A 27,210-nucleotide genomic window follows, 5' to 3' on the forward strand; every position below is an offset into this window, starting at 1 on the left:
TGGTGGCGCATAGGTGATGTAAGGAATGGTTAATATTTCTTATAGCGCCTTTGACTATAGGCCGTGGTGACCGCTTACCATCAGGTGGCCCATATGCTCGTCCGTCAACCAATGCCATAAAAAAAATGTAACGATGACTCAAAATAGTTTAAATATTTTATAAATAAAACTTTTTTAAATATTTAATCAAACATTTTTAAGCACACTAATCGAACCATTAATTTATATTGTGAGGTAAATTATATTTATCGCCTTAATTCTACAAGTTATAAGTTAGACTAGATACTAGATAATGTTTTCTTGAGGAAACGTCAAATTTATATTTGGATGAATGGCAGAAGATTTTACTTTGTTTGTCAGTTGTTTTGACAGCGGGTAAATATTATCTATGCCGTTGATTTTACAGATGACTACGATACGTCACTGATTGTCATTTGAGTGAACTAATGTGGAACTATTAAGAAGCCATTCTGATACTATTATGCCTTCAAAATTAAATTAAGCCTGTAATGTCGACCGTACCGTCCAATCTCCACCGTGTCTTCTCTATCGCACGTGACATTGGCGAAATAATCTGTGCCTTCTTGGCACTAATAAAAGCCCAAACCAAAAAAAAGTTGGAAATTCGTCATTATCGATTAAGTCACGGATGAGTTCATACGTGCTTAAGCACCTGCTACGAGCATTGCGTATTTTATCAATTTGAATAGTCAACCGTTATTTTGAAATTGTATTGATTTATGATTTAATATTTGTGATAAAAAAGTTACAGAGCAGAGCAGAGCAGTCTAGAGCTACAAAAATGATGAGCCCATTTTGTTTTTTCAAATGATTTACATTTTGTAAAACTTATATTATTTATGTCTAGACAGATAGACATAGGAGAGAACGCGTCGTCTTGGACACTAGGTTAACGCACATTAGTAAAGGATAATTAAGTTTCACACTCAGAAATAAAATTGGCTCAATTGTTTTAGTAGTTAAAGAATAAAACTTTTGTTTATCTTTAAATACTATCCTGTCGCGGTATTGACCTTAACACCACGGATATAAACAATGAGCAAGCATACTTTTGGGTGCATCCTATACTTATTGTTTATGTTTAGATATATTTTCCATAAGATGCTGGCAGTGAAGAAAAACCTCACACATCAACACAAATAAGCGCAAAAGCAGCGTGGTAGTTAACTTACCAAACTTTTCCTCAACACCGACTTTTACCACAGTTTGGGATAAATACAACCTAATGCGAATATTAGTAACACTTTCACACGAAATCTAAGTCACGAAAATAAAAAGAAGAGTATAATTATTATACATTACATGAGAGGAAGACTCTTCGTCTAATATTTTTGGTTATACAGGGTGTGGCGTGGGAACTTCCTTATTTGAATTGCGCACCATACAGCAGCTGTTAGTTCCCAACGAGTGTGGATAGGCGCATTTGAAAGGGCCCCACATAACGTCTCGTAAACGGTTAGTTCAATAATCACTACGCAGTGGACAAGCGAGGAGCGCCCATTCGCCGTAGCGTATTTTTCTAGCCACATTTTAATTATTTCAACTCAGCGAGCGTTCAAAATTAAAATAAAAATCCAGTCATACCAGTCTTCATGCGATGGGTGGATACTTTTATGAATATCAATAGTATGTCTAAAAAAATAAAAACAGGATTATCCGAAACAACCTTCGGAATCGGACGTAAAATGTCAAAAGATTACGGAAGGCGGTTTTGAAATTTCCTAATCAATCTGCGCGTAATCCAAACGTACAGTGAGATTAATTCATCATGAAGATCTGCTATTTCATCCATACAAGCTGGAGGTGGTGCCAAAACTTCCTGTACACTTTCAAAATCGTCTTATCTTCTTAAAAGGGCTGCGTGCCAACGTGCTTATCAGATTTAGTACCCTGTACTTGTTTTTATGGACTATTATTAAATCCTTGGTGTATAACCATCAAGCTCAATACAGAAATACTGGACAAAGTGGACCAAAAATTCGGAATTGAACTCTCGCAATGTATTGAGCAGAATGGGCCATAAAGGATATCATTTTCGAAAGGCAATAATAAAATCTTAAACATTTAATGATAACATCAATACCTCTTGTTTCATCGTTGTTTTAAATAAAGAAGTTTCCGAGCCGTATCCTGTAAAAACTCATTGATCTTCACTTGTTTTTATCTATGTACGTGAACGAATTACGTTAGTTTTCATCACGTTAAACTCCTTAGGGATTTGTCATTTCGAAGCGTCAGTAACTCACATAGAATAACAGATGATAGGAGCGTATTGTATTAGAGTGATATTTTTTAATATTTTAGTTTTAACTGCAGCTTTTCCTTTTGTGTTCCAAATTCAAATACCTTTATTCAATATAGAAGCATTACATTGATATTTTTACTTGGTTCAAACCCGCCTGCATTCAACCGCCAAAGAGCAATAAATTAGTATTGTTGTGTTTTAGTTTGAAAGGCGTTCAAGGGACATAACATCTTGGTTCCAATGGTTGGTCGCGTATTGGCGATGTAAGGAATTTATTTTTCTTTATCCTCAATGTCTATGGGTGTGTGGCAAATAGGCCAATACCATGTGCCTGTCCATTATATTTAAAAAAAAAAAACATATATTTTAAAATAATTATATAAAATCTAAAATAACAAAAAAGGTACGACGTCATCTTCCATTCCTAATTTTGTCATATCATGAACTCACTAATTTAATAGACTTTGTATATAAAAGATATTCCACAATTATTTAATAATGCAGTGACATTGACAGTTTGTAATTCCTCAATCATACTTACTTTCTCATTTATCATTATTTTGAAGTTTATATTCTGCAAAGAAAAAATGTATTTTTGATCAAATTCTAACACATGGCGGGCTGTGCTTCAACATAAATCTCATTTATACCAAAAACGGCCTCTACCCAACAGTGAAACATTTATGAGCTGTTTCTCCTTTATTAAGATTTTATGTATCTAAGCCTACCCAGTTAAAGCCTTACAAGCTACGAGATCTCCCTTGGGCTTAGTCGTAATCAAGAAAATTTTCCCTAATATAACAGTTTTGTATACTTAAAAGATTTGCGAGGTTAAAACATATTTTTAATCGTCAAAAAATGAGGAGGTTCTCAATTCGTTGGACCTTTTTTATGTATGTATACCGATAAGTCGCGTAGAAGGATTTGGATTTTTTATAATTTATTAATATGATATTGAGAGCCGAGAGCACAGTGGTTAGAACGCGTGCATCTCAACCGATGATTTCGGGTTCAAACCCAGGCAAGCACCACTGAGTTTTCATGTGCTTAATTTGTGTTTATAATTCATTTCGTGCTCGGCGTTGAAGGAAAACATCGTGAGGAAACCTGCATGCGTCTAATTTCAACGAAATTCTGCCACATGTGTATTCCACCAACCCGCATTGGAGCAACGTGGAATATGCTCCAAACCTTCTCCTCAGAGGGAGAGGAGGTCTTAGCCCAGCAGTGAGGAATTTACTGGCTGCTTATGTTTTGTTATGTTATGATATTGAATTCGTGTTTTGACCGCGATCATACCTTTTTTATTAATTGGACGTTCGGTGATGACAAAGCACTTATCAAGTCGAACGCTCTCGATGTAAACTGCACATTTCTGCAATTTCTTCGACTTCCTCCATTATAATTTACTCACTCTTGGTGGTTATAATAGCCTACTATGAAGCTAGCAAGCACTATATAATCACAACGGAAAAACGCTCTCACGTTTGGATATTTGAGTGTGGATAAATAATAAAGAGGTACTATCGCTATCAAAACCCGAATATAATAAATTTAAAATGATATTTAAACAGTGTCATGTAAATTTATTCAAATTTTACATTTAAAAATATGATCAGCACCTCATTCTTTGTTTCTTAAATTAAAAATAAAATAGATACATATCCGATTTTATCCGACATATGAAACCTAAATGTCGTAAAAACTTATGAAAAGGCAAATTCGTTAGATCTTTTAGGGGGACCTTTTGTTGGGGGTTTTTTTTGTCACTTTGCAACGTGAATTTTGAACAGAAATTGCGAACAAAGGAACGACTCATTTAAATAAGTAGTTACTGAATTATAAATGTATTTTTCGTATAATAAAAGTTTAAAAGGTTGGAAGGAATGCAAATATTGTATGAAGGACTGAATTTATTCTGTGACTTAAAAAGTGAATTGAAATTTATGAAACATAATTGAATAGACCCTTGAATATTAAATGCGTACTGATATTAAATGTTTTTAAATAAAATTTCTTCTATTCATCATTAGCATTTTTAGCATTAGCAGCCTGTAAATTTTCCCACTGCTGGGCTAAAGGCCTCCTCTCCCTTTGAGGAGAAGGTTTTGGAGCATATTCCACCACGCTGCTCCAATGCGGGTTGGCGGAATACACATGTGGCAGAATTTCGTTGAAATTAGACACATGCAGGTTTCCTCACGATGTTTTCCTTCACCGCCGAGCACGAGATGAATTATAAACACAAATTAAGCACATGAAAATTCAGTGGTGCCTGCCTGGGTTTGAACCCGAAATCATCGGATGCACGCGTTCTAAACACTGGGCCATCTCGGCTCTCTATTACTCGCTTCGGCAGTACATATACTATTCATCAATGTGGTATTAATTTTGTATTTTTTTTTTATAAATTTAAATAGGTAGGCAGAGTTGTAAATTTGCCTGATGTTTAGTGATCACCACGACCGATAGACGTTGACACTGTCAAATATTAACCACAACTCACATTATCAAGGCTCCCCTTTAAAACCATAATATGTATTCTACTGGCAGTATTTGATTACCAAGACAGACTTGCACTAAGCCCTACCACCACGATAATCAAATAATCAAATCTCTTAAGCTCAATTCACATTAGTAAAGTATTTAGTGAATTGAATAAGGACGTTGGAGTAAACTATACGCATGATAACTTTGTTGGCCCTCTTTCCAGTGGTGGCATTTTGTTAGAACTCACTTTGTGTCTCATCGAGAAATTTCGGAAAACTTCGACGCTACGCAATTTTGATGCGTGTATATGTGTTATAATTATAGTTATGTCGCGTATGACTCTGTTATTTCATGATTGTTTTGTGTTGTTTCAAGTTATTTTACAAACGGTGTTAACAAGTTGTTTCTGTTTTGTTTTTGTGGTTCGTCGCCCCTGCTATAGTGTTGTTTCTTGAATTACGTTTGCAGCATTCAAGAGGTCGAAAAAAATCCGAATAATTTTAAATTATTTGTTAATATTATATTTTAATACAATAATTGTCTTATAACTAACGACTGCTTTACTCTTTTGTGAAAATAGAAAACAAAAAACTGACAAATCTCCTTCTAAACTGCCTTTTAGAATTAATATGAAAATAGAACAATTTTAGTATCAAACAATAAAGCCAAAACCATATTTCAATATATTTAAACCAATATACAACGCCCGATTCCACTCGTAACTAATTCCACATGGACGTTACAACGGGCCATAACTATTGTAGCAATAAAGTGGTCATAATACACTTTACAGCACGTCGTTTTGGAAATATGACATTTCCAAAATGTCTCGCGCAGGTCGTAACAATAACTCATCGTATATACTTATCATAAAGGTTTAATATACATATGAATGTTATAGACTTATGGTTGTATCGTACTAAGGTTGCTAACCCTTTGGGACATAGTTATATTATGAAGGTGAATTTGATATGGTATCATGTTTTAAGGTTAGTTTGAAGTATGTTAAATACTTATGATATCTCATGAAAGAATGGTTTTGTAGGTAATTTTACTTTCCTAAGAGAATTTACTAGCTTTGCGGTTCCGTATGTTTAAAGTGATAATTCTCTCATAAAGAGTTTTTGGATATTTGGGTTCTGGGTGTATACAGTAATTCTCAGTAAATGTAAATAAAATAACAACCTTTCCCACAACTGGGACTTCTTGCCTATTTTTTGAGGAAAATGGTGGAAAACATACATATGTAAGGTGGAAAATTTGCATACATAAATGCATAAATGCACATCCGAACATGAGCTGAAGCTCACACAGAAAGTTAAGCAGATGAGTGTACAGCAATATCTGGCTTTGAACCCGAAATCTTCAGTTAAGTTTCAGTTGTTCTTACTAATGGGCCATCTCAGCGCTTAATTTTATTAGTAGTAGAATATAATTTAAGAGTTAACAGTGCTTAAACTCACATGGTTTACTAGCTCGTGAAGCTGTTGGTCCAGCGGCTGAGCTCTCTTTATTGGATTTTGAGACAAAAGAGACAGAAAAATCACTTGAAATAATATTTTAGCCGTAAGTATTTAACATCGGACAAGCCATGATCGTCTATACTTAATATATTATCACGATTAAAGTAATTTAATTTTTACAAGAGTACGTTATAGTTATTAGAACTCTCGTAGAAAACGTGATTTATATTATAGAGGTACTTAAATATTATCTTGAAACATTTTATCTTTTTCTATGATAAAAATTATATACCTAAATAATAATCAGTAAAAATTGAAAACATTCCTACGTATCGACTACTCGGCCGGGAATCGAACCCGGGACCTCGGAGTGGCGTACCCATGAAAATGGCGTACACACTACTCGACCACGTAGGTCGTCGAAATTTTATTGTTATATATTTAAAATAGGTCTTAGTACTTGGATATATAGTATACTTATTAGTAAGTGGTACAATCGAAATTAAATTTAGACCGATACATACATTTTACGATTGTGCATGATACGAAGTGTAAAGTTTTAGAGGATGCTAGTGTTCGCTCATTGGCCGAAATTAGACATTCAAAAACAAACATTACAGGCTAACAATAATATACGTTACTTAGTATTCGAATGGTAGGAAAAAAAAGTAAAGCTCAGTTAGGCAATATCTTGTCATTATTAATATAAAAAACCTTAGTATCAAAAACGTTATTGATTTTAAATTTGACATGACGTGTGTCTGAATAAACTTGAACCTTACATGCAAATAATATGTAACGTTTAACTGTGTGTATTTGTGTGAGTCAAACGCACGTGCGTGTAAGGTTATTGATGTATTTGTAGTTCATGGTTACATAGTATTAAGCAAAGTCGCTTACCGCTGTCTGTCCCTATATATGCTTAAATTTTTAAAATTACACAACGGATTTTGATTCGGTTTTTTTTAATAGATAGATTGATTCAAGAGGAAGGTTTTTAGGTATACTACATTCACAATGTAGTAGAGAAACATTGATAATTTTAGAGGTTTCTGAAGTGATGTCGGAAATAAACACATTTTTTGCGCTTACATTGCAAACGCTGGCTGAACCATACGAGATAGATCAAAATAATGTACTACAGTATTGTACACCTTAAAAAAGTCAAATAAATCCGTAATGTTATATGTCTATCTCTTAGGGATAACCCACAATAACCATTTTTACGAAGATATTACAGATTTAAAACGCAGGGACGTAGCGGTTTGTATTGTCTGATGACTGAAAAACTGTGAACATTGTAAGACATTCTGTAGTATATTTAGTATCAGCATCGCAATCACGCGAAGCCGTGGCGGGTCGCTAGTGTTATATAAAAAATTCTGCACTCCTTTTCCGTAAAAACTTTACTCCTCTAACCATCCACCCATATGTAAAAATGGATCGAATGTGTTTGCTTTACGCGTTATTATACAGATAAACATTCTTAATAAACTGACTATCTGACGCAAAAAGATTTATCAAATCGGGTTGCGAGGTGTTTATGTTAGTTCGTTCAAACAAACAAATTCTTTATTTTTGGTTATATTATTATTAAAGATTGAAATATCGTCATCAGTTTGACGATGAATCTATAAAGTAAACTTAGTTGTTCCAAATTAGAAAAAAAATATAGTAAACTAGTTGTAGCCCGCGGTTCCGCTCGCTCTGTAAGGGTATGTCGTCAAATGTTGGGCATAAAAAGTACCATATTTCCTTCGTTGGAGTTTTGTAAAGGATAAATGCGATATTGCAACGAAATTAATCCACAAGGTTTTAGTAGTTTATGAAAAATAAACAAACCGAAAACACATTATTGTAAATTAAAAAAAAAAATACAATATGGCTACGCTGCAGCTGAAACAAAAGAAAAACAGTCTGAAGCAATATTGAGGAAATAACTCAAAGCCTGTTATTTATTAAAGACCTAACCTCGAAACAATGTGACGCGGTAGACAGAGAGATATTTATGTAATAACACTGTCGAGTGAGTGAGAAAGAAACATCTTCTGACAAAGCCATGTAATTATGTCTGGGGCGAAAAGTTTTGAAACAGTAATTACCTTTTAAATGTATTGTGAAATTCGTGGACTTTGAAAATTTATTATCACTTCAAACCGCTTTATTGTTTTTCACTCATATTTGTTAGAAATTACGTTCTATTTTTAAAATTCAAACGAATTTCAAATCTTTTATAAGGAAATAATATTTTTAATTGTGCCTTTGCATTACTGTGATTAAAGTCTTCGTCAATTTTTAAGTCTCCGCTACACTCGGAGACATTTAACGACTACTAAGAGCGCTCCTTATATTTCAATAAGTTACTTCTCAGAGTCAATTAACGATTCATTAGCGTCTCTAAATGAAAATCAAAGATAAGTATAGCAAAAAGGTCACATAACTTTTTTATTTGACATTAGCGATCCGCCCCGGCTTCGCACGTGTGCAATGCTGTTACTAAATATACTACAGAATGTCTTATAATGTTCACAATTTTTCAGTTACTAGACACGATAAACCGCTATGTTCCTGCGTTAAATTTGTAATATCTTCGAAAATATTCATTTAAATTACATGCTTTAAAGGGCCAAATTGATCTATATTGAATATACAATGTATTTAAGGTACTTAATTGGATAAGGATTAATGCTGCATTGTTTAAAATCGCTTCGAAAATTAGCCATTATTTATCAAAAAAAGGAAAGGATACAAAATATTTGTTGTGGACTATCCTTAAGAGATAGACGTATACCATCTGGGACTTTTTTGAGACATTTTTAAGGTGTACAATACTCTAGTACATTATTTTGATCTATCTCGTAGGATTTTGCCAGCAATACAATGCAAACTGTAAGCGCAAAAAATGTGTTTATTTACGACATCACTTCAAAAACCTCTAAAATTATCAGTGTTCATCTACTATATTGTGCATTTATTATGCATATAAACCTTCCTCTTGAATTAATCTATCTATTTAAAAAAAATGCATCAAAATACGTTGTGTAATTTTAAAGATCTAAGCATACACAGGGACAGACAGCGGTAAGCGACTTTGTTTTATACTATGTAATGATTTACTTCTAATGTCAGTTTTCAAAACAAACCATTCACGCTTAAATAATAGTCGAAATTTAAAGTACTTGGTACTGAAAAACTCAACATTTATAATAATATAACATACTAAAACTTATTGTTATATATTGTTATTTAGTAGTTTTCTCCGTTATGCGTTACGTATTCTGATTAGTATAAATAGAGGTGTGAATCAGAGAGTAAATGTATTTATTATCTGTAGCAAACTCTGTGTTCTGCGAATGTACAACTCAACTGTTTATACATAAATGTTGTATTTATATAACGGTAGAAAATTAGCCATGACTGTTTCTCTGGCTGGCTTCAGTCTTTCTAGGTACGACAGACTATCAAAATTATTCACAGCTGTGTAGTTTTGGTTGTGTAGTTACAATTTAACTTAAATTAGCCCGGTGAATTCGGTAGAGGTAAGAATCGTACCCTGTTCGTACTTCAGTATGCCTAGTGCGAGTTTTACAAAATTACTCGTATAAGTTCACCTTCGCGTTAACGTTTGACGTAAATTTTACTTTTTAAATTGTCAAAATAGCCGCCATCACTCGAAATATACTGGAAACGACCAATCACAAGCGTTAAAGTTCTCACTTTCGAATGAACGATAGCAGCGACGTAAGAAACCCCAAGCTTACTAATTGTGAATCCGATTTCTGTTACTAGATGGCGCTGTTTTTGTTCCATAAAATCACAGTAAACGTTTACGCTATTAAATAAGTTTAATACTAGCACTAGTTGCATTGTTCTGTATCTCTTAACTAACCACCAAGTCGATAAGCAATAGCCCCCAGAATTCTACTTATTTGGTGGATGTTTCTTTACTGACGTCAGTAATTTGTTTATTCGTCTGATTATATCTCGTCATCAACTTAAAATTTCTTTGAAAATGATATTCAACAATGATTTCCGTTTTTCTTTTGTTTAAAACGTAACAAAAGCACTTAGCATATTTTTATTATAAAATTTAAATATTTAACAGATCCATCAAAACATACAGTAATAAATTGATTAAATTTATGATAATTAAAATTATCATTAATTGACGCTATTTACATTAAAATATGTATAAAATAAATTTTTATACTTTTTTATTACTTTAAATATAATTAAAGTACTTATACTATGTTACGGTAACTGTAATTAATGTGGTAAATATTAAAAATAGCCGGGCATTGTCACAATTACTGCACAATCTGGTAAATGTGATAATGACTGCAAAATTCATCACTTTTACCGATTGTTATACTTCGGTAATATTAAAATTACATATATATCCGAAAAACCACAACAGCGCGATTTCTAAGGCATTTTCTGCTTCGCAAAACCACTCTGTAGAACTGGCTTTCGCCGGCAGCAAACTGATATGCCTTGGGATCCTTCAAAAATACAGCGGACACATTTCTCAAAGGTCAGCAACGCACTTGAAAGCTCCCCGGTGTTGTAAATGTCCATGAGCGATGGTAATCATCCTCCATCAGGTTAGCCTCCTGCCCCTTTTCCAACAATAGCATAAAAACAAATTGAACTGTATTCACATGGTAACTAAAAGAAACGAATACGCTAAATTATTAGGTATTACCAAAATCAATATATACTTCATTCGAATAGGCTTTACGAGCACTTTTGAATCGTCAACAAACTATTTAAAGCAAAGCTACCACCGGCAAGAAACTCAGTAGTTACTCTTTTTCAATATATAAAAATACAGTCATGTTAGTTAAATACAATAGGCTTGTTTCCAGTAATAATAAATCGGATGGCTTTGAGTTTCTAATGATAAATCATGATAATTAGTAAATAAAAAAAACAACTTTTCTACAAAAATAATAAAAGATTAATTATATTTTTGGAAAATAAAATCGACAAAATGAGGCATTTAATCACGTGACATTAAACACCAATCAGAGTCGCGTGACGTCACACCTCGCGAAACAAGCGCGGAACGCTACGTTGTTGCTATCAATTATCATTATGGCAGATAAACTGGGGGTACTACTTGGTTCTGGATCTTTCAAACACTCTGCGATTATTGACAAACTTTGTTTTTTCAACATATATCTTCTTGGCATTCGAACTTCGTTGGTATACAACCTGGTTTCATGCGCACTTGTGTCTTTACCCATAATATGATACTCTGTATAATTAGTCATATCATTTGGCAACTAAAAAAATAAAAAGAGATTGAATTATTACATTTTATAAAACGAAAATAATATTTTAACTCAAACAAATCATAAAATCCTATTCTAGTCCTAACATTTTATAGGTTATGTGTGATATATTATATTTGCTAAATTCATTTCTTTTACTATACATTTATAAATAGATATATCAAGTTGTATTTAATACTTACATCGAAATGATCTTCACAGAAATAAATTGTGGAATTAGTTGACAAAATAAGAGCATCTTGCTTCCATGCCATTTAACCACTTTATTCGTATTTATTTATTGTTTGGTACGTATATGAATAATTTGTCTGGCGTTTTTATCGTTGTACTTTCACATTGGGACACCATACAGTATTTATAATACGAGGAATTCATTATTTATTAAAAAACACAATTGACTGTCATACACAAACACGGCTGTTTCGCGAGGTGTGACGTCATTCAAGACGCCATGACAGTCTTGGCCTTTTTCGCGGTCAATTTCAAGTTCATTTCTAAAAACTCAAAATACTAACATAAAAAACCTATTTTTCTTAAAATAGTATATTTTTGGGGTGAAATAGATGCTAAGCTATAGTTTTAAACTAATTTCCAAATTTTGTCAACTAGCCTATTATATATGTACCTAATAATTATTGTTAACATAGAACAGGAAAAATATATATATAATCATAAAATATACATCAATTCACATTGAAATCTTTCACGAGTAATCAACACCCGCCAACTTATATTGTTCGAAACAAATTATTAGTTTTAATTACGTTATTATAATAATTCGTTACATTAACCAAAACTTAGATGTATTTGTCAATAATAACGAGTAAAAGTAATTAATTAATATTATTATTTATTAAAAAGAATAATAGCAACACCCCAAATTAACGAAGGAATTACTAATATTCCAATTTACCACTCCTTTTAAGCTTATCACTCGTGTTAGGAGTGGGTACAATAGCCCAAAGGGTCAGGATCGAACCTGCGACTTTTTACATCGCTAGGCGGCCCGTATACCTTTGCGCTATTGACGGTTCAATTATAATTTATAATTATTAATAAACTTCAATGAATCACACATGCCTGCATTTACCATTAAATTATTTAAATGAAAATTAAAGGGTCCTTAGCTTAATTCAGTTATATATATATTAATTTTTGTTTTTACGCAACAGCAAGTATTATATGACTTCATAAGAACTTCCTTATAACGATCATACCCAGCGTACAAGCTTATTATATTATCGATACCAAAGTAACTACAATAGAAAAAGTGTAGTCGTATAAATAATTACTAAATTGATTTATTTGGTACGGCTTTGTGCAAGCCCGTCTGGGTAGGTACCACCCACTCATCAATAATTCTACCACCAAGCAACAGCTGCAATACTTAATATTATTGTATTTCTGTTTTAACGATGAGTAAGCCAGTGTAACTGGCACATGTTTGTCTCAAAGATTGGCATCGCTTTGGCGATGTGAGGAATAGTTTTCTTACAGCCAATGTCTATGAGCGATGGGGACCACTTATCACCAAACTTTTTAATCTATATTTATTTATAGGTTATCTTTAATGACAAATTATTTCAAAAACCATTAATTTCGATGTTTCACATCTGCCGAGCGTCACGGGCATTTTTTACTCTTAACTGTAATAAAAACGACATAAAAAAACGTTCACAAGGAAAAAATAAAACAATGTCTAGGCACAATGCCCTTCAGCTCACGCGTTAGGAACGGTTGAAAAAATTAAACTGCATAACGAACAGCAAAATATTTCGCACGCTTAACGTGCATTGTTTTCATACAAGATGTATCAGTAAAGGGGTCATCGCCCGGAATAACTAGTGGCAGACTGCCAACAGAACTAATTCTATGCATTACAAATTACGCAACATGAACTGTGGTATGCGGAAATCATTGAATCTTGTCCATGTACAAAATATGTGTCAGGGTGTATCGGTGATTGCTGGATTTGGTGATCGTGATTCAATCAGGTCGAGTTAATGAAATGTAAACAACATTAAGATAAAATGCGGCAAGCCCTCTGTGGTAGAGATGACCTAGTGGTTTGAACGCGTGCACTTTAACCGATGATTTTGGGTCAAATCCAGGCAAGCACCACTGAATTTTTATGTGCTTAATTTGCGTTTATAATTCATCACGAGCTTAGTGGTGAAGGAAAACGTCGTGAAGAAACCTGGATGTGTTAAATTTCAATGAGATTATTTCACTTGTGTATCTCTAATCTTCTCTTCAAAGGAAGATCTCTAATCTTCTCTTCTCTTTGAGGAGAAGGTTTCCCAGCAGTGAAACATTTAAAACGCTGGAACCCGTTCCCTGGGCATTTAATAAAAAAGGGGGAAGGATCGATGGAATTCAAAAATTAATAGCATACCATCTACTGAAGATTTTTTCTCCATTGTCACAGTCATAGTCTCCTTTGAAATTTTGATTAGTTGTCAGGTAATTTTGGAACATGACCAAAAAATCTATATTTTATTTTATTTAAAAACTCTTCTTTACATTTTTTTATATTACGGAATGTCCGAGATATATGGACTACGCTGATTTTCTTCATATAGTAAATTATTTATTGATATTACGGAATGTCCCAAGTAAAGACACCAGCTCTGGTAAATACTATTGTTTTGTAATATATACTGAGCTGGCTTTCTCATCATAAAACGTTTTATATTAAATTTAAACTGACATTGTTTTAGTTCTATCGTGGTTCTATTCTTTACTTTTGGTGTATTTATTAAAGATATAGTTAGGTGGACGGTCAAATGGGGGACCTGATAAGCTGTCACCACCGTCTATAGACAATAACACTGTAAAAAAGTATTAACTATTCCTTACACCACCACCAACCTAGGCAACTAAGATGTAATGTCCCTTGTACGTGTAGTTACATTTGCTTATTCATCCTTTGAACCGAAACACAACAACACTGAGTACTGCTGTTTGGCGGTAGAATATCTGAAGAGTGGGTGGTCTCTACCCAGATGGCGTTGCACAAAGCCCTACCTCCAAGTTATGTTGGATACACGGTTTTAATATTTATACCCATTGTAAAATTATTATCATTGAATTCATATTTTGCTTTTGGAACAAAGTTATTTTACGCGGCTTACAGTAGAGTAGACTGACATAAATCTCCATGTGAGTAAAAAGCGTTATGACCCTTCCAGGCGGCCTTTGCCTCTTTTTCTGTCTCTATTATATACGATTCAATAAAGCATTTAAACTTATTTTTGTTGTTTTTAATACTCATGAGATTTTGAATATCAGTTTTATTTCTTGTAAATTTAATTATTCTCGAACATTTATTTCATTGGTTCTATTATTTAATAAAAAATATACAGCAAAAGTATCTTTGTTCTAACCATGTGTTCCCTCTCGTGGCACTTTTTGTTTTTAATTATATTTTTTAAGATACCTTAGCTGTTTAATTGGACAAGCGTAACTAATGAATTTCTTGCCGGTCATTCTTGATAGAATATTAATTACAATATAATCTTTAAGTCTTTAAAATATCTAAAAATATTTTTTATTTTTTTTTAGGACCTCTCCCCACGGGCCTTTACTCGTATATCCTCATGCTGGTGATAAATGATAATCATCTTCAAGAAACTTCAAAGACTTAACTTTTTTTTAATTTAAAGTAGGTTGTTACTACCGCATATTGTCATCATTAGATATATACATCATCAATGCACAACCAATCTTTGAAAGTAAGATATTATGTCCATACGCCTATAAACTGGCACAACTACCATTTAAACCGGAATACAACTATACTAAGTATTGTACTTTGGCAGTTGAATCTATACTAATATAATAATGCTGAAGAGTCTGTTTGTTTGTCTGTTTGTTTGCTGAACACGATTAACTCAAGAACTGCTGCTCCTATACGAAAAAATATTATCAGTGATAGATAGAATATTTATGGAGGAAAGCTATAGGCTATATACCATCTATTACGACCAATAGGAGCGAATCGAAATTATTATTTTCGAGAGATTCGGTTGCATAAGCTGAGTAAACGGTTTCGCAATCGTATATGACAGAATCTGTAATATAGCCGAGCGAAGTCGGGACGAGCAGCTAGTATGTGATAATTGGACGGTCGCCGACTGGGCTTACAAACCCATTTGCAATTCATTCACGATCATACATTTTCTTTTGTCAAAATATAATACAATAATAATTTATCATCAATTCTCTTTCCACATAGAAATGAATACAAAAGTACATCATCCACCCAATTACGATAAATCTCTCAAAAGTATCTTTTTAGACCCATCAAATTACCCTTTCCTCTCAAATTTGAATATTAAGTAATTTTTCATTTTATAAGATATCTTTGATCTTCAAAATGTAATGATAGCGAATAGGGCGGCGGATTATTTCGTACACTCTGTAATACCTCCATGAGAAATGAAAAAGAATAACGAAATAGTTTTAAAAAATATATATATTTACATTTATGTCTAAGGTTTTATTTTTATTCGATACTAGTACAAACGACAAACCGCTTCGCCTGTATGAGGGGAGGGGGGGGTGGTTAGATCAGCGTGTTAGATTTGGAGATGTTATATAAATTTTTACTATAGTCTGTCTCAGTGCCAGATTTCATTCAGATCCGTTCAGCCGTTCTGGCGTGATTGAGTTTATTCTCATTTAAGGTTTTTTGATGTACGTTGCAAAGTATTCAATGAAAAAAGGTTTCATTTTAATAGGCTACTATAATATCCATGCCAATTCCATAAAATCATTCTATATTATCTATATATCATCTGATATTACCTGCTACATCAAATCTTAAAAACATAACGACCAAAATATGGATGAGGACTAAATTGGTAAAGATATTTACTTGAACTATTTTCAATTAGTATAATTCTCTTCATAATTTAAATCTTCTCATAATTTTAAAGAGAAAACGTCAAGTTCACGTCAAATACAGTCAGTATTATTTGACACTTCGCAAATAGACACTAAAAAGCGTCTGTTTTGCAACGTGATTCTTATTATAAACATAAGAACTTACTAGCGCACAGATCGGTAAATCTTTGCGTTCCTCTCCAAAACTGTCAAGTTTAATCATTTTCCTTTCTTTAGTAATCAAATTTCTTTCTTTTGGTGAAGTATTTCTATTGTTAACGGCTTTTATGTCTGTGTGTTTTTATTTGCAAGCAGTGTCACAATCAAAACTGTAGAATTATGGTATCTCTGATAATAGTATAGTATTCCATATCGATAAAAAAATTCAACCTTATTTTGTTTTAATGTATCCTTTATTTCTGAGCTATGATGGTACAATGGCATGAACACATAAAGTTCGTTAAGACCATTCGTTAATTTGTGCTCATAATTAATTTATCCCTCTCGTCTTGGTGAAGGAAAACATCGTGAGGAAATCTGCATGTGTTGGATCAATCTGACACATCTGTATCTTTCATAGCCAAATAGTCTAATTAGCCTTTTGGTTAACTAAGGTATATTTTTAGGGAAATCTAAACCTAATTACTAATAGAGCGATGATGAACGGAAGATGTACTGCCTGAATGTCTTTAGCTGAATGGAATAGCTTTTTACAATGGCTAGCCTGTTTATTGAATGTGTAGTTAAGCAAGTTGCCGGCGAAATATCTACCGAATCGTATTGGAACAGTGTGGTGGTACATTTCAAATATTCTCCTCAAAAAAAGAGGAAACAGGAACAGTGTGGTGGTACACTTCAAATATTCTCCTCGAAAAAAGAGGAAACAGGAACAGTGTGACATTTACAGACTGTTTCCTGTGCTTTAACTTTTCTCCTTCTTCTTCAGGGTTGCATGGTTAGACATAACCTACACGTACCTCTGAGAAACAAGCGTGAGGTTCACACCATAAAGGAATCAAAGATTTACGGAATAAGGACGTACAGACAGTACGGATTATTGTTTGCCCTTGAAGCCAAGTTGGTTCTCAAAAACATTTGATATTAACCCTTACGAGCCGAATGATATGATAGGAACGGAAGATGTTAGCTTTTGTGTTAACGATCGTGGTATTGGTTCGCTAATGAAAAATTGATACAAGACATGATTTATACGTTTTTCGAACGAAGTTTTTTACACCGCTTACATTACAGTGAATTGGCAAAACGTCGCGTAAGGAAAGGCGCGTCTCTGCCTCTTTCTTTTATAGGCAGTTTGATATTATTAAAAAAAAAATGTTATTCTTTTAATTCAAACGGGATTTTAATACAAAAATGTGTTTCCTGTCTTTTATTAATTCTCAAACTTGTTAATTTATTTTATTTTGTAAATTTAAGCGAAATCAAATTCGTTCCAAATGGGTACACTTAACTACGACAACTCTCTTTTTTTAACTCCCTTCCCGTTTATAAAGCATTTATTTTTTCTACATAAGTCCTTATACCAATTTGATCTTCATAGATCATGTTAAAATCTAGAAAACTAGTAAATAATGTGTAATATATTATTAAAATATCAACCGACACTGGATTAGCCTTGATGAAAATTCTAATCTGTAATTGAATCGTTAATCATTATACAACATTGAAATTTAAAGATAAAGCAATAGAAAAATTTAATTTATATCGTAAAAGAACACTGAAAAAGACGTTTGAAGATACAATTCAAGAGTTCTAAAGGAAACGATTCGAAGCAAAATCCTTTTAAGTAAAGAAGAAAACTAAACGTTGTGTTTTAACAAGCAATCTTTGATATCACACTTTTATTCTTTTCGAATCGAATTTATAACTTACTGGAATCCAAGAAGCTTTTACATTTCAGGTAATATATTTCTTGACATGAAATAGAAAAGCGCTTTAATACGCAAAATGGAAATACGAATGTCGTTGAGATCATTAAAACATAATTAATTTCGTGCGGTGTTAAGGAAACATCTCGAGAAAACCTCCATTTGTCTAATTTTAATGTAAAAAAACTCATGTCCACCAAGTCGCACTGAGCAGCGTGGTGGGGTTGACTCCAAACCTTCCCAAAATGAAGAGGCGGCTTCAGCACACCAGTGGAACGTTTAGGCTGTTGCTTTACTTTTGTAATGTTAAATAATTTAAGGAAATATTTATATAAGTTAAAACTATGTTCAAGAAAAAATAAAAAATCGAAAACCTTCAAATGTTTACTATTTTTTTCAAGTAGTAGCTCATTTCACGATACTTACGTGGAAGATTTTTATACTATATATTCAGGTTTCCTCGCGATAATTCATTCATCACCGCGCACGATGTTAATATATTAATTATAATACATCTGTAAATTCTGTTTAGTTTGTCCATATTTGAGCGCAACCTTTCGTTAAGGTTCGCGTGAAAAAAAGCCTTTGTTCGAGTATTCTCTAATATTCTGTATTATCATGCTTTCTTTCTCTTTTTTGTGATCCTCTCCGGCTAACGAAGGTTGCCAGTCACTTTCGTATATCCCTCAACATTCCTTGCTAGGCGATGCACTGATGTTACGTCTTCGTACCTTTCTTAAATCTATGTTTTTTACCTAAGGGTTCTTAGCAGACCATCTAAGGGACGTCAAGAACTGTACCAAGAAGTACAGGAAAAAACTTGGTTATAACCATTTCTCAAATAAATTTAAGTCAACTAACATAATATATGATTTTTGGATATCTAAATATAGTTAAACTCAAATTCCTTTATTCAATATAGAAGCATTACACTTACTTATTCATAGTCAAATGAAACACTAGCACCGGTTCGGAAAAGAAAATACCCTGACCTTAGAAGAACCGCCGAAACTCAGTGGGTCTATTTTTTTGTCAATTTTATTACTTACTTAATATGAATAGAAATAGCCAGGAGGCGATCGTTACATTCCCAAACAATTGTAACATCTAAAATATATTTTTAGTTGTATTTCAGAAAAACAGTACGTGATAATGAATAAATGAGCTAAAAACATTTTGTAAATGAAGTGAAGGGTGAGGCTAGATGCGGAATTCTTTTTTTTTTCGCTCTTAGACTTTGATAAATTGAATCGTACTTTAAAAGCAACTAAAGTACATTGCGTTTTAGTATTCACTCGAAGTAATGGTTCTATCAGAAATTGTAAGAAATTGTTATACTGATCTTTTTAGAATTATTGAAGTCGAAGTCGGTTGATGTTTTTGGTCTATATTCAATCTTTGGCAACTTGATATAACTTTCATACCGTGTTTTTTATTAAAAGACCGTTCAGGCCCTGGAACTATTTAGTTTTCATGACGTTGTGTTTAAAGTCAATTTTAAAAGTATTAATATAGTCATATTTCTTCCAATAAATTTGTATTTGGAGTGGTTAAGACGTAAAGCAGTGGAGATAATGTTGTCGTGACCAATTTTGCCCAGGGTCTGTGTCACGCGTCAACTAACTGAGACTTTTCATCATCTGGGGTTTGAGCATAGAACCTTAACTAGAGACTAGACCAATGAGGCAGAAAAAAAGTAGTCATAAATAACGTGATATTGTCAATTTTGGCTTTAAATAAGCTAAAATATAGTACTCTTAAAATACAATTCATTATATACATATAATTGTACGCTAAAACAACGCTGTGATTGTACGCTTTGCGATACTATAATATATTGTTGAGACTTTTCTAAGGCATAATATTTACGGCAGGTTATATAATTCAAATACAAACTCTCATACTGCGCTGGAAGCGGTCGCTCGTGTTTATTCTGCATCACTGAGTAACTAAACGCAACGTACACTTCAAAAGGTATTCAAAGGATTGCCAACATGTCTCATGGCAGTGTCTGTTATTTCTTCATGGTTAAATTGATCTCAGATTGAACTACTTTTATCTCGTGAATGAGTTGTTTGATTGTCGTATAAATGTTTTCAAAGGAAATGAGACTAGTTTCTTGACATCAGAACTATTACGGAAGAAAGAGCTTGAAGTTGAAAGTAAATATGCGACATTTCATGTTTTTATGACATCAGTCGACGAGCAAATAGGCCAACTGATGATAATCAGCCACAACTCCATGGGCACGTATGATATTTTGGGTACTTCGATGTTAAGTTCCTTGTGAATTTATTTACACTTGCGCAGTCACCCTTCAAACCGGAAAAAAATATACTTGGCGGTAGAATATGTGGTGAGTGGTGTCTACCCAGATGGACATGCACAACCCTACCACCAAAGGAATAAAGGATACATAAAAATAGCGTATCAAAATCTAGAGACACAGTCACAGAAAATGATACAGTAATGAGCACTAATTAAAAAAAAAAAAATCCCGCTGAGTTTCTTTCGCCGGTTCTTCTCAGGTCCGAGGTGCTAAATTCCGAACCGGTGGTAGATTTTTGACAATCAATAAGCAAGTGTAAACACTTCTATATTGAATAAAGATTTTTGACTTTGACTTTGAATTAGGCAAATTTTATTTGATTTGGAACCCGCCGCCCAAGATTCAGGATATCCTAGCCTACGGTTTGTTTCAGCTTATCATTCAATATAACTAATAATTATTTATTTTAGACGTAGCTTAAACCAAAGAGGATTTTTTTGAAAAAATAGGCTTTAGTATAGTGACTCTTTGCAGTCTTGTTTATTCAATGTGGAAACTTTGCTCGATTCTCACCTACAGTGCCGCAAATTTCTAAACTTTCTGACTGCATCCAGTGAAGTGAAGTGCTCGAGAATCCAACGTGTTAAAGTGTTTTCCATTTTGTTTAACTTGTTTTCTGTTTATTTCTCAAACGAGCGCTTTTGTGTCACACGTCAATTGTATTTGTTTGTGTGGATTAACTTTTTATTTTCAAATTCGAGTGTGTTAATTAAAGTTGCAGTTTTATTCAAGTTTTGAATACGTTTGAGTTTTATCGTGTTTAGCGAAATCGAGAGAGCTCGGGGTAAATGATCTTGGTAATCTGTCTGGGGTCAGCGCACTGGCATTTGCACCAAGAATGGTGTACAAAATATTGTGTATATTTTTCTCTTTGATATTTAAAGCTGCTTGTATTAGGACTTTAAAAGATAACATTTGGTAACCAGTCATTAAATCGTCTGATACGTTTTTCCTTCGAAATTATGGATTTGCCAATGTAGCAACAGCATCATAATTTTTGACTCTATTTATTTAAATTATTTATGTTAAGATGATGCTGCACTGTACTTTATTTTTTTTGGAAAAATTTAGAGTTTTATTAGAACCGTACTGAAAATAGGCTAATTTATGAAGAGGTAAAAACGACTCAAACCTACTTATTACTTTTAGCTTTGGGTCGATGCAATATACATAATGTATTTTAAATATATAATTTTGATTACTTTTATTTTTAATACTGATTGTATTTTTTTCTGTCCATAAATTTAATTTAAATATAATGAATTGGTAATTATGTAAGAGTAATACTTTAATACTCAAACAATATACCTTCTGAAGTATTTTAGAGAATATCGCTTAAAAACGACGTCTAAAGCCAAATTAATATAGAAAAAAAGTGGAACAAACCTTCTAAATAATGCAAAGAAAAGTAAAACATCAAGATAATAATTAATCTTTTACTATACCCTAAGGGCGTAGAAGATAAGTAAAATAAATCCTCGTGAATTATATCTATCTAAAACTCGAATCTTTTGGGATTTGGTCGCCTGGAATTTGATGTTTACGAAAATTGAATAATTTTTTTTGTATAAATAATCCTAGGTCTTCTATTTAATAAATTGCCTTCAAAATAATAAATTTAAAGAGATTTACTTGTTATAATTTATTTTAGCTAGATAGGCAGAATAGAAAGTACATACTACCTGTATTCAAGTTATTATAAAAGTCTCCATCCAATTTCAATATAGAAGCGTTACACTTGCTTTTTGATTGTCAAAAACCTTCCACGAAAACACGGAAATAAAGACCTGAGTCCGGGTAAAAAGAACGATTATTTATCTCAAATATGACAATGGATATACAATATGGGTGTATATATTTATTCAAATAAGCTGGAGGTACTTCTAGCTTAAATCATTGAGCCGCCAACCATTTTGTATAATATGTCCCTTGTGCCGCTGATTACAATACTTACATTTGTCATAGCAATACAAGGTATCGATGTTAGATGGTGGAATAACTCATGAGTACTCAGACGGATTTGCACAAAACCAAGCTTATGAGAAATGTATCATGGATGACTTGACGAATGGCTATGACTGAGCGATACCTCGCACAGGACTTAGTGTTACTGGAATTGTTATAAGCACGTTACACTATGGCTTCAAAGATAAATCATATTACAAACTTTGTTAATACTGATTTTTTAGAATATTGTCTATTGTAATATGCATAAATTATAAAACAGTATTAATAATATTGAATTTAAATAAGCCACTCTTTTTTTTCAAAGAGGTGATATTTTTTTATAAGGCAATGATGTCTGAACGCGCTTTCTATTATAATTGGTGGACTTAAATAATAAAACCCAGATGGAAACATGTAATTGGCTGTTACAAATAGCTGTCAAAACAGAGATCGATTCCGCACCAATGAGAAATAACAACACGTGGGTAGTCAATCTCTAGTTCGTGGAAAATCCTAGCCAGCATTAATGAAACCTACCTAGAGCAGCATTATTGAAATTGGATTATAACAATTTCACCATAATAATTCTGTTTTAAAAATCATTATTTAGAAGATACAAACTTGACTAAGTAATGTGTTCTTATACACATTAATTTTAAACCGAAGATTGCAATCTCAGGCAGACCTCCTAATTTTATTCTCTATGTGGGACATGCCGCCGCTATGTGCGCTAGTTTACACACTAAAACATCAGCGGTACCCACTCTGTTTCTTCGGGGAGCATCACGGGATCGCTTTTGACTAGTTGCATATACTTAATTTGGTTTTATAATTAATCTATGCTCGATTGTGAAGAAATAAGAAAACCTGCTTGTGTTGGATGAAAATCCGAAGCATAATTTCCTACCTGCAGCGCGGAGAAATAAGCGCCAACCTCAAAAAAGAGAAAAGTTTTTGCCCTGAACATCTCTTCCCCATCTAACCCATTGGGGGTCATGTTTAAGCTCTTTATTGACTTTGCCAATTTATTATACGTAAGTTCTTTTGAACACCTTATTATCTATTCAAGCGCCGATAATTCTTGTGGAAAGAATGGATAAAATGTGGTTATGTCTTACAAATATTTCCCGAATCGATCTGTGAGGCCGGAACCAACTGGACAAGACAAATAACCTATCCAAACCATTAATCCTTCTAATCTTGACAGAAAACCTCCGGACCGCATGGGGGCGATGCGGACGTTTATCAAAACATGCCAAATAGATCTTGAAATGTGCAGATAGAACATAATTCTGTCATATTTTGTAAGACTTTTTGTATACGCGATATTTAACTAATATATTGAATACTGACTTTTTTTAACACATTATACTTTTTAGAATTCGAAGGTACAAATAATTAGATTTAGTTTTTCAACTTTTTAATAGTTTTGTGTATATTTTTACAATTATAATTAAAAAAATATATAATCATAGGTAACTTAATATTACGAATACGTTGGACCTATTATTTTGTTTTTCTGTAAATGCAATAGCATTTAATAACACAACTGGTCCCATGGTTGGTGTATTTAAATGATTAAAATTTTATTTGGCATAATATTTAAGGGTTGCAGTGATTATCAGGTAGCCATGTGATGCCCTGACAGTGGGCTAAACTATACCGTCCTAGCCTTTGTACCCACACATCGATAATTATTATACCACTAATTTGCCAGTCCGTCTACAAATAAAATATATATAATTCTTGGGTTTGAGAGACGGCGGGTTGGTAATTTGGAGTTGAAATAAGTTGTACGATTTTCCCAAAACATTAATTGTTTTTATATAACTTCGTGCTCATTTGTTACTGTTTCACAAAGAACATACTGAGAGAATATTACGGTCATCTTTCGGACTTATTTCAACTTTGTGAAAGTTAAATGAGTAAATATTGTTGTACTTTTTTTATAACAAAGAATATACATTTATACTTCTGAACTGTAATAAAATACTAAAAAATATCTTCAAAACATAATAAGAGCATTTTTTTTTTTAAATAAATTGTTCTCTCTTGTTACAGGCATACGGCCGATGTAAGCACAAAGGCGAAATGAGATGAGTATGCGCGTGTCGTGGGCTAGGTGGTATTGGATAGTTATCTTCACGACGTGTACCGCGAGGACCGCCAGTGATTGGCTCGACTGCGCCCACATCGCAACCTGCCGTTGTAAGTGGTCCTCCGGGAAGAAAACCGCCACGTGTGCCTCCGGTGACCTACGCCGCCCGCCATCTCTCTCATCAGACATCCAAGTATTGGACCTACACGATAACCCCTTAAGAAATCTCCCGCAGGAAGTTTTTCTAAACATTGGCCTTCTCAATTTACAACGGCTTAATTTACGAGCCACGAAACTTAGATCTATTCACGCAGACGCTTTTTTAGAATTAAGAATTTTAGTTGAAGTTGATTTGGCTGATAACGATTTGGCCGTTCTTCCGAGAGATATATTCAGAGGAAACGAAAGATTGCGACTGGTAGTACTTAGTAATAACCCATTGACAATATTAATCTCAGATCAGTTTCCAACACTTCCACATCTGCGAATGCTCCTGCTAGATGGTTGCAGACTAAGAACAATACAAACAAACGCATTACGAAATTTAAAATCACTAGAGACTATAGACTTACGAAGAAATCAACTAACATTCCTACGTTTGATTACTTTTTCACTACCGGCCTTAAAGACTATGTCATTGTCGGGCAATCCGTGGCGGTGTGATTGTCGTTTACGTGAGTTTAAGGATTGGTTTTTAGAAAGTAAATTGGGAACGGAAGAATTAGTTTGCGTAGAACCATCGACTCAGTCAGGGAATAAATGGCGCAATGTACCAAGCGAGAACATGGCTTGCCCTCCAGAAGTTAAATCAAGTACCTTGGTTGTGAGAGCAGAGATAGGTTTCGCTGCTACATTTGGTTGTTGGGTCCATGGAGTACCAAAACCTTCAGTTACATGGCTCCTAGATGGTGTAGAAATACGAAATAGTACAATTGACTGCGATATGGAAGAAACGGATACAGTAGTTGAAGACGATACTATAGATGACAAAGTTCCCGGAAGCGTTAGATGGGTGAATATAACATTATTAAATGTAACTTCAAGTGCAGCTGGAGAGTGGACCTGTGTAGCTAAAAGTATGGCTGGCGAATCTAGAGCTGTTATAAGTCTTGTTTTACCTAGATCTCAAACTGCCACTGCACGGACGGCTCCAGGAATACCACAACTGCTCGGAGTTGTTTTTGGAGCTTTAGGTGCGTTAGCATGTCTTGGGTTTATTGCCGCTGTAGCTTGTTGGCAATTAAGAAGACGTACAGTACCACCAAGTCGGAGTTTCACTGATCAAGAGAAACGTTTGATAGATGCTTCAGTAGTAGTTAGTTGTGACCGTTCGATTGCTGATATGGCTTCACCGTGTGATTTCGAATTGACAGAGAGGTCTATAGACGATCAACCGAGAGGATGTGGCTTTGATCCAGTCCACATAACTATTGAAGGTACACCAGGTGCGTTTCCACCTCCACCAGCGGAGTTTGCTGTTCCAGTTCCTTACGGAAATATATTTATATCTGTCCAAGTTTCCGGTCGAGGTGAACCCGGAAAATATCCAGATTTACTTAGTGGTGGTGCAACGTTACCTCGGAGAAGTAGAACATGCTGTAACGCTCCCGCATATGACAATATGGGTCCTAGAGTGACGGCAACTGGTAGCTCCACGTGGTCACTCCCAGGAGCTAGCTCAGAGAATATAGAAATATCAGAGACCCCTGTCCTTACCCTACCGCCACCACCACCGGAGTTTGTCTCACTTTAGCCTAGGCCAATGGTACTAGATGCCGCCAATTTAAGGTGACCTGGTACCTAAAACTTTTTGAGTCAATTAGACTATTTCCCAATTTTATTGTATTTAAGATACGATAATTTTAAACGTGATTAATTAAAATTTGTAAATAGTGTGTGCGAGCGATGTGAGACATCTTGTGAGATTTAATAACTTAAGGTTGTTTGTTATCAATATTGAGAAAAAAACTGTAAGATAAACATTTTATGTGGATCGGTTGTTCGTACGGAATGTTGGTATGTGAAAGTATTTACATAGTCTCGACCTATTAATTTACTAGATGTTCCTTTTATGACTTCGCGTATGTGTCTTCCCAACTTTTGTAAATATTGTTTAGTCATGTTTACAAACTTCCCAAATATAAGACTGACCTCTTTGTCTTATTTTCATCTCTCTTTGTGACTTACGACTGTATAAAGCTATATACTTTAAATAGGCCAACGATAGCTTCTAAAAATTTTATTTGAAAGCGAATAATGTAAAAATAAACAGATCAAATTATAATAAATTATTTTGTTTTATTTGAACCCTGTTTAACAGCTTTAACCACCAGAAAATATGGGCTGCAGTGACAGGAGCGAACTGAAATCAGAAACGAGCAATAATGTAAGTACAATTGTTTTTTCATCAGTTCTTATTTTATATTTTTACACACAAATTAATGATCATACTAGGACAAAATTTTACTATTTAGGAAAGTTTACAAAGGTGGACTAATCCCAGAGAACTTTTGAGGTACCCTAGATAAAAATTGTTGTTTGTTTAAT

The 27,210-nt window shown here is 33.6% G+C and overlaps 1 protein-coding gene across 1 annotated transcript in view; it reads left to right on the forward strand.

The window, feature by feature from the left end:
* LOC125072288 (leucine-rich repeat-containing protein 24-like) overlaps positions 1-26,922 on the forward strand; it is a 47,786-nt gene extending 20,864 nt beyond the window's left edge. Inside the window, exon 2 of the mRNA XM_047682854.1 lies at positions 24,627-26,922. Within this exon, the coding sequence (XP_047538810.1) occupies positions 24,662-26,416 (1,755 nt within the window). The 5' untranslated portion in view covers positions 24,627-24,661 and the 3' untranslated portion in view covers positions 26,417-26,922. The remainder of the gene's footprint in view (positions 1-24,626) is intronic.
* Positions 26,923-27,210: the final 288 nt, after the last annotated feature.

This window comes from Vanessa atalanta, chromosome 21, assembly GCF_905147765.1.
Source record: "Vanessa atalanta chromosome 21, ilVanAtal1.2, whole genome shotgun sequence".
NCBI classification, from domain to species: Eukaryota; Metazoa; Arthropoda; class Insecta; order Lepidoptera; family Nymphalidae; genus Vanessa; species Vanessa atalanta.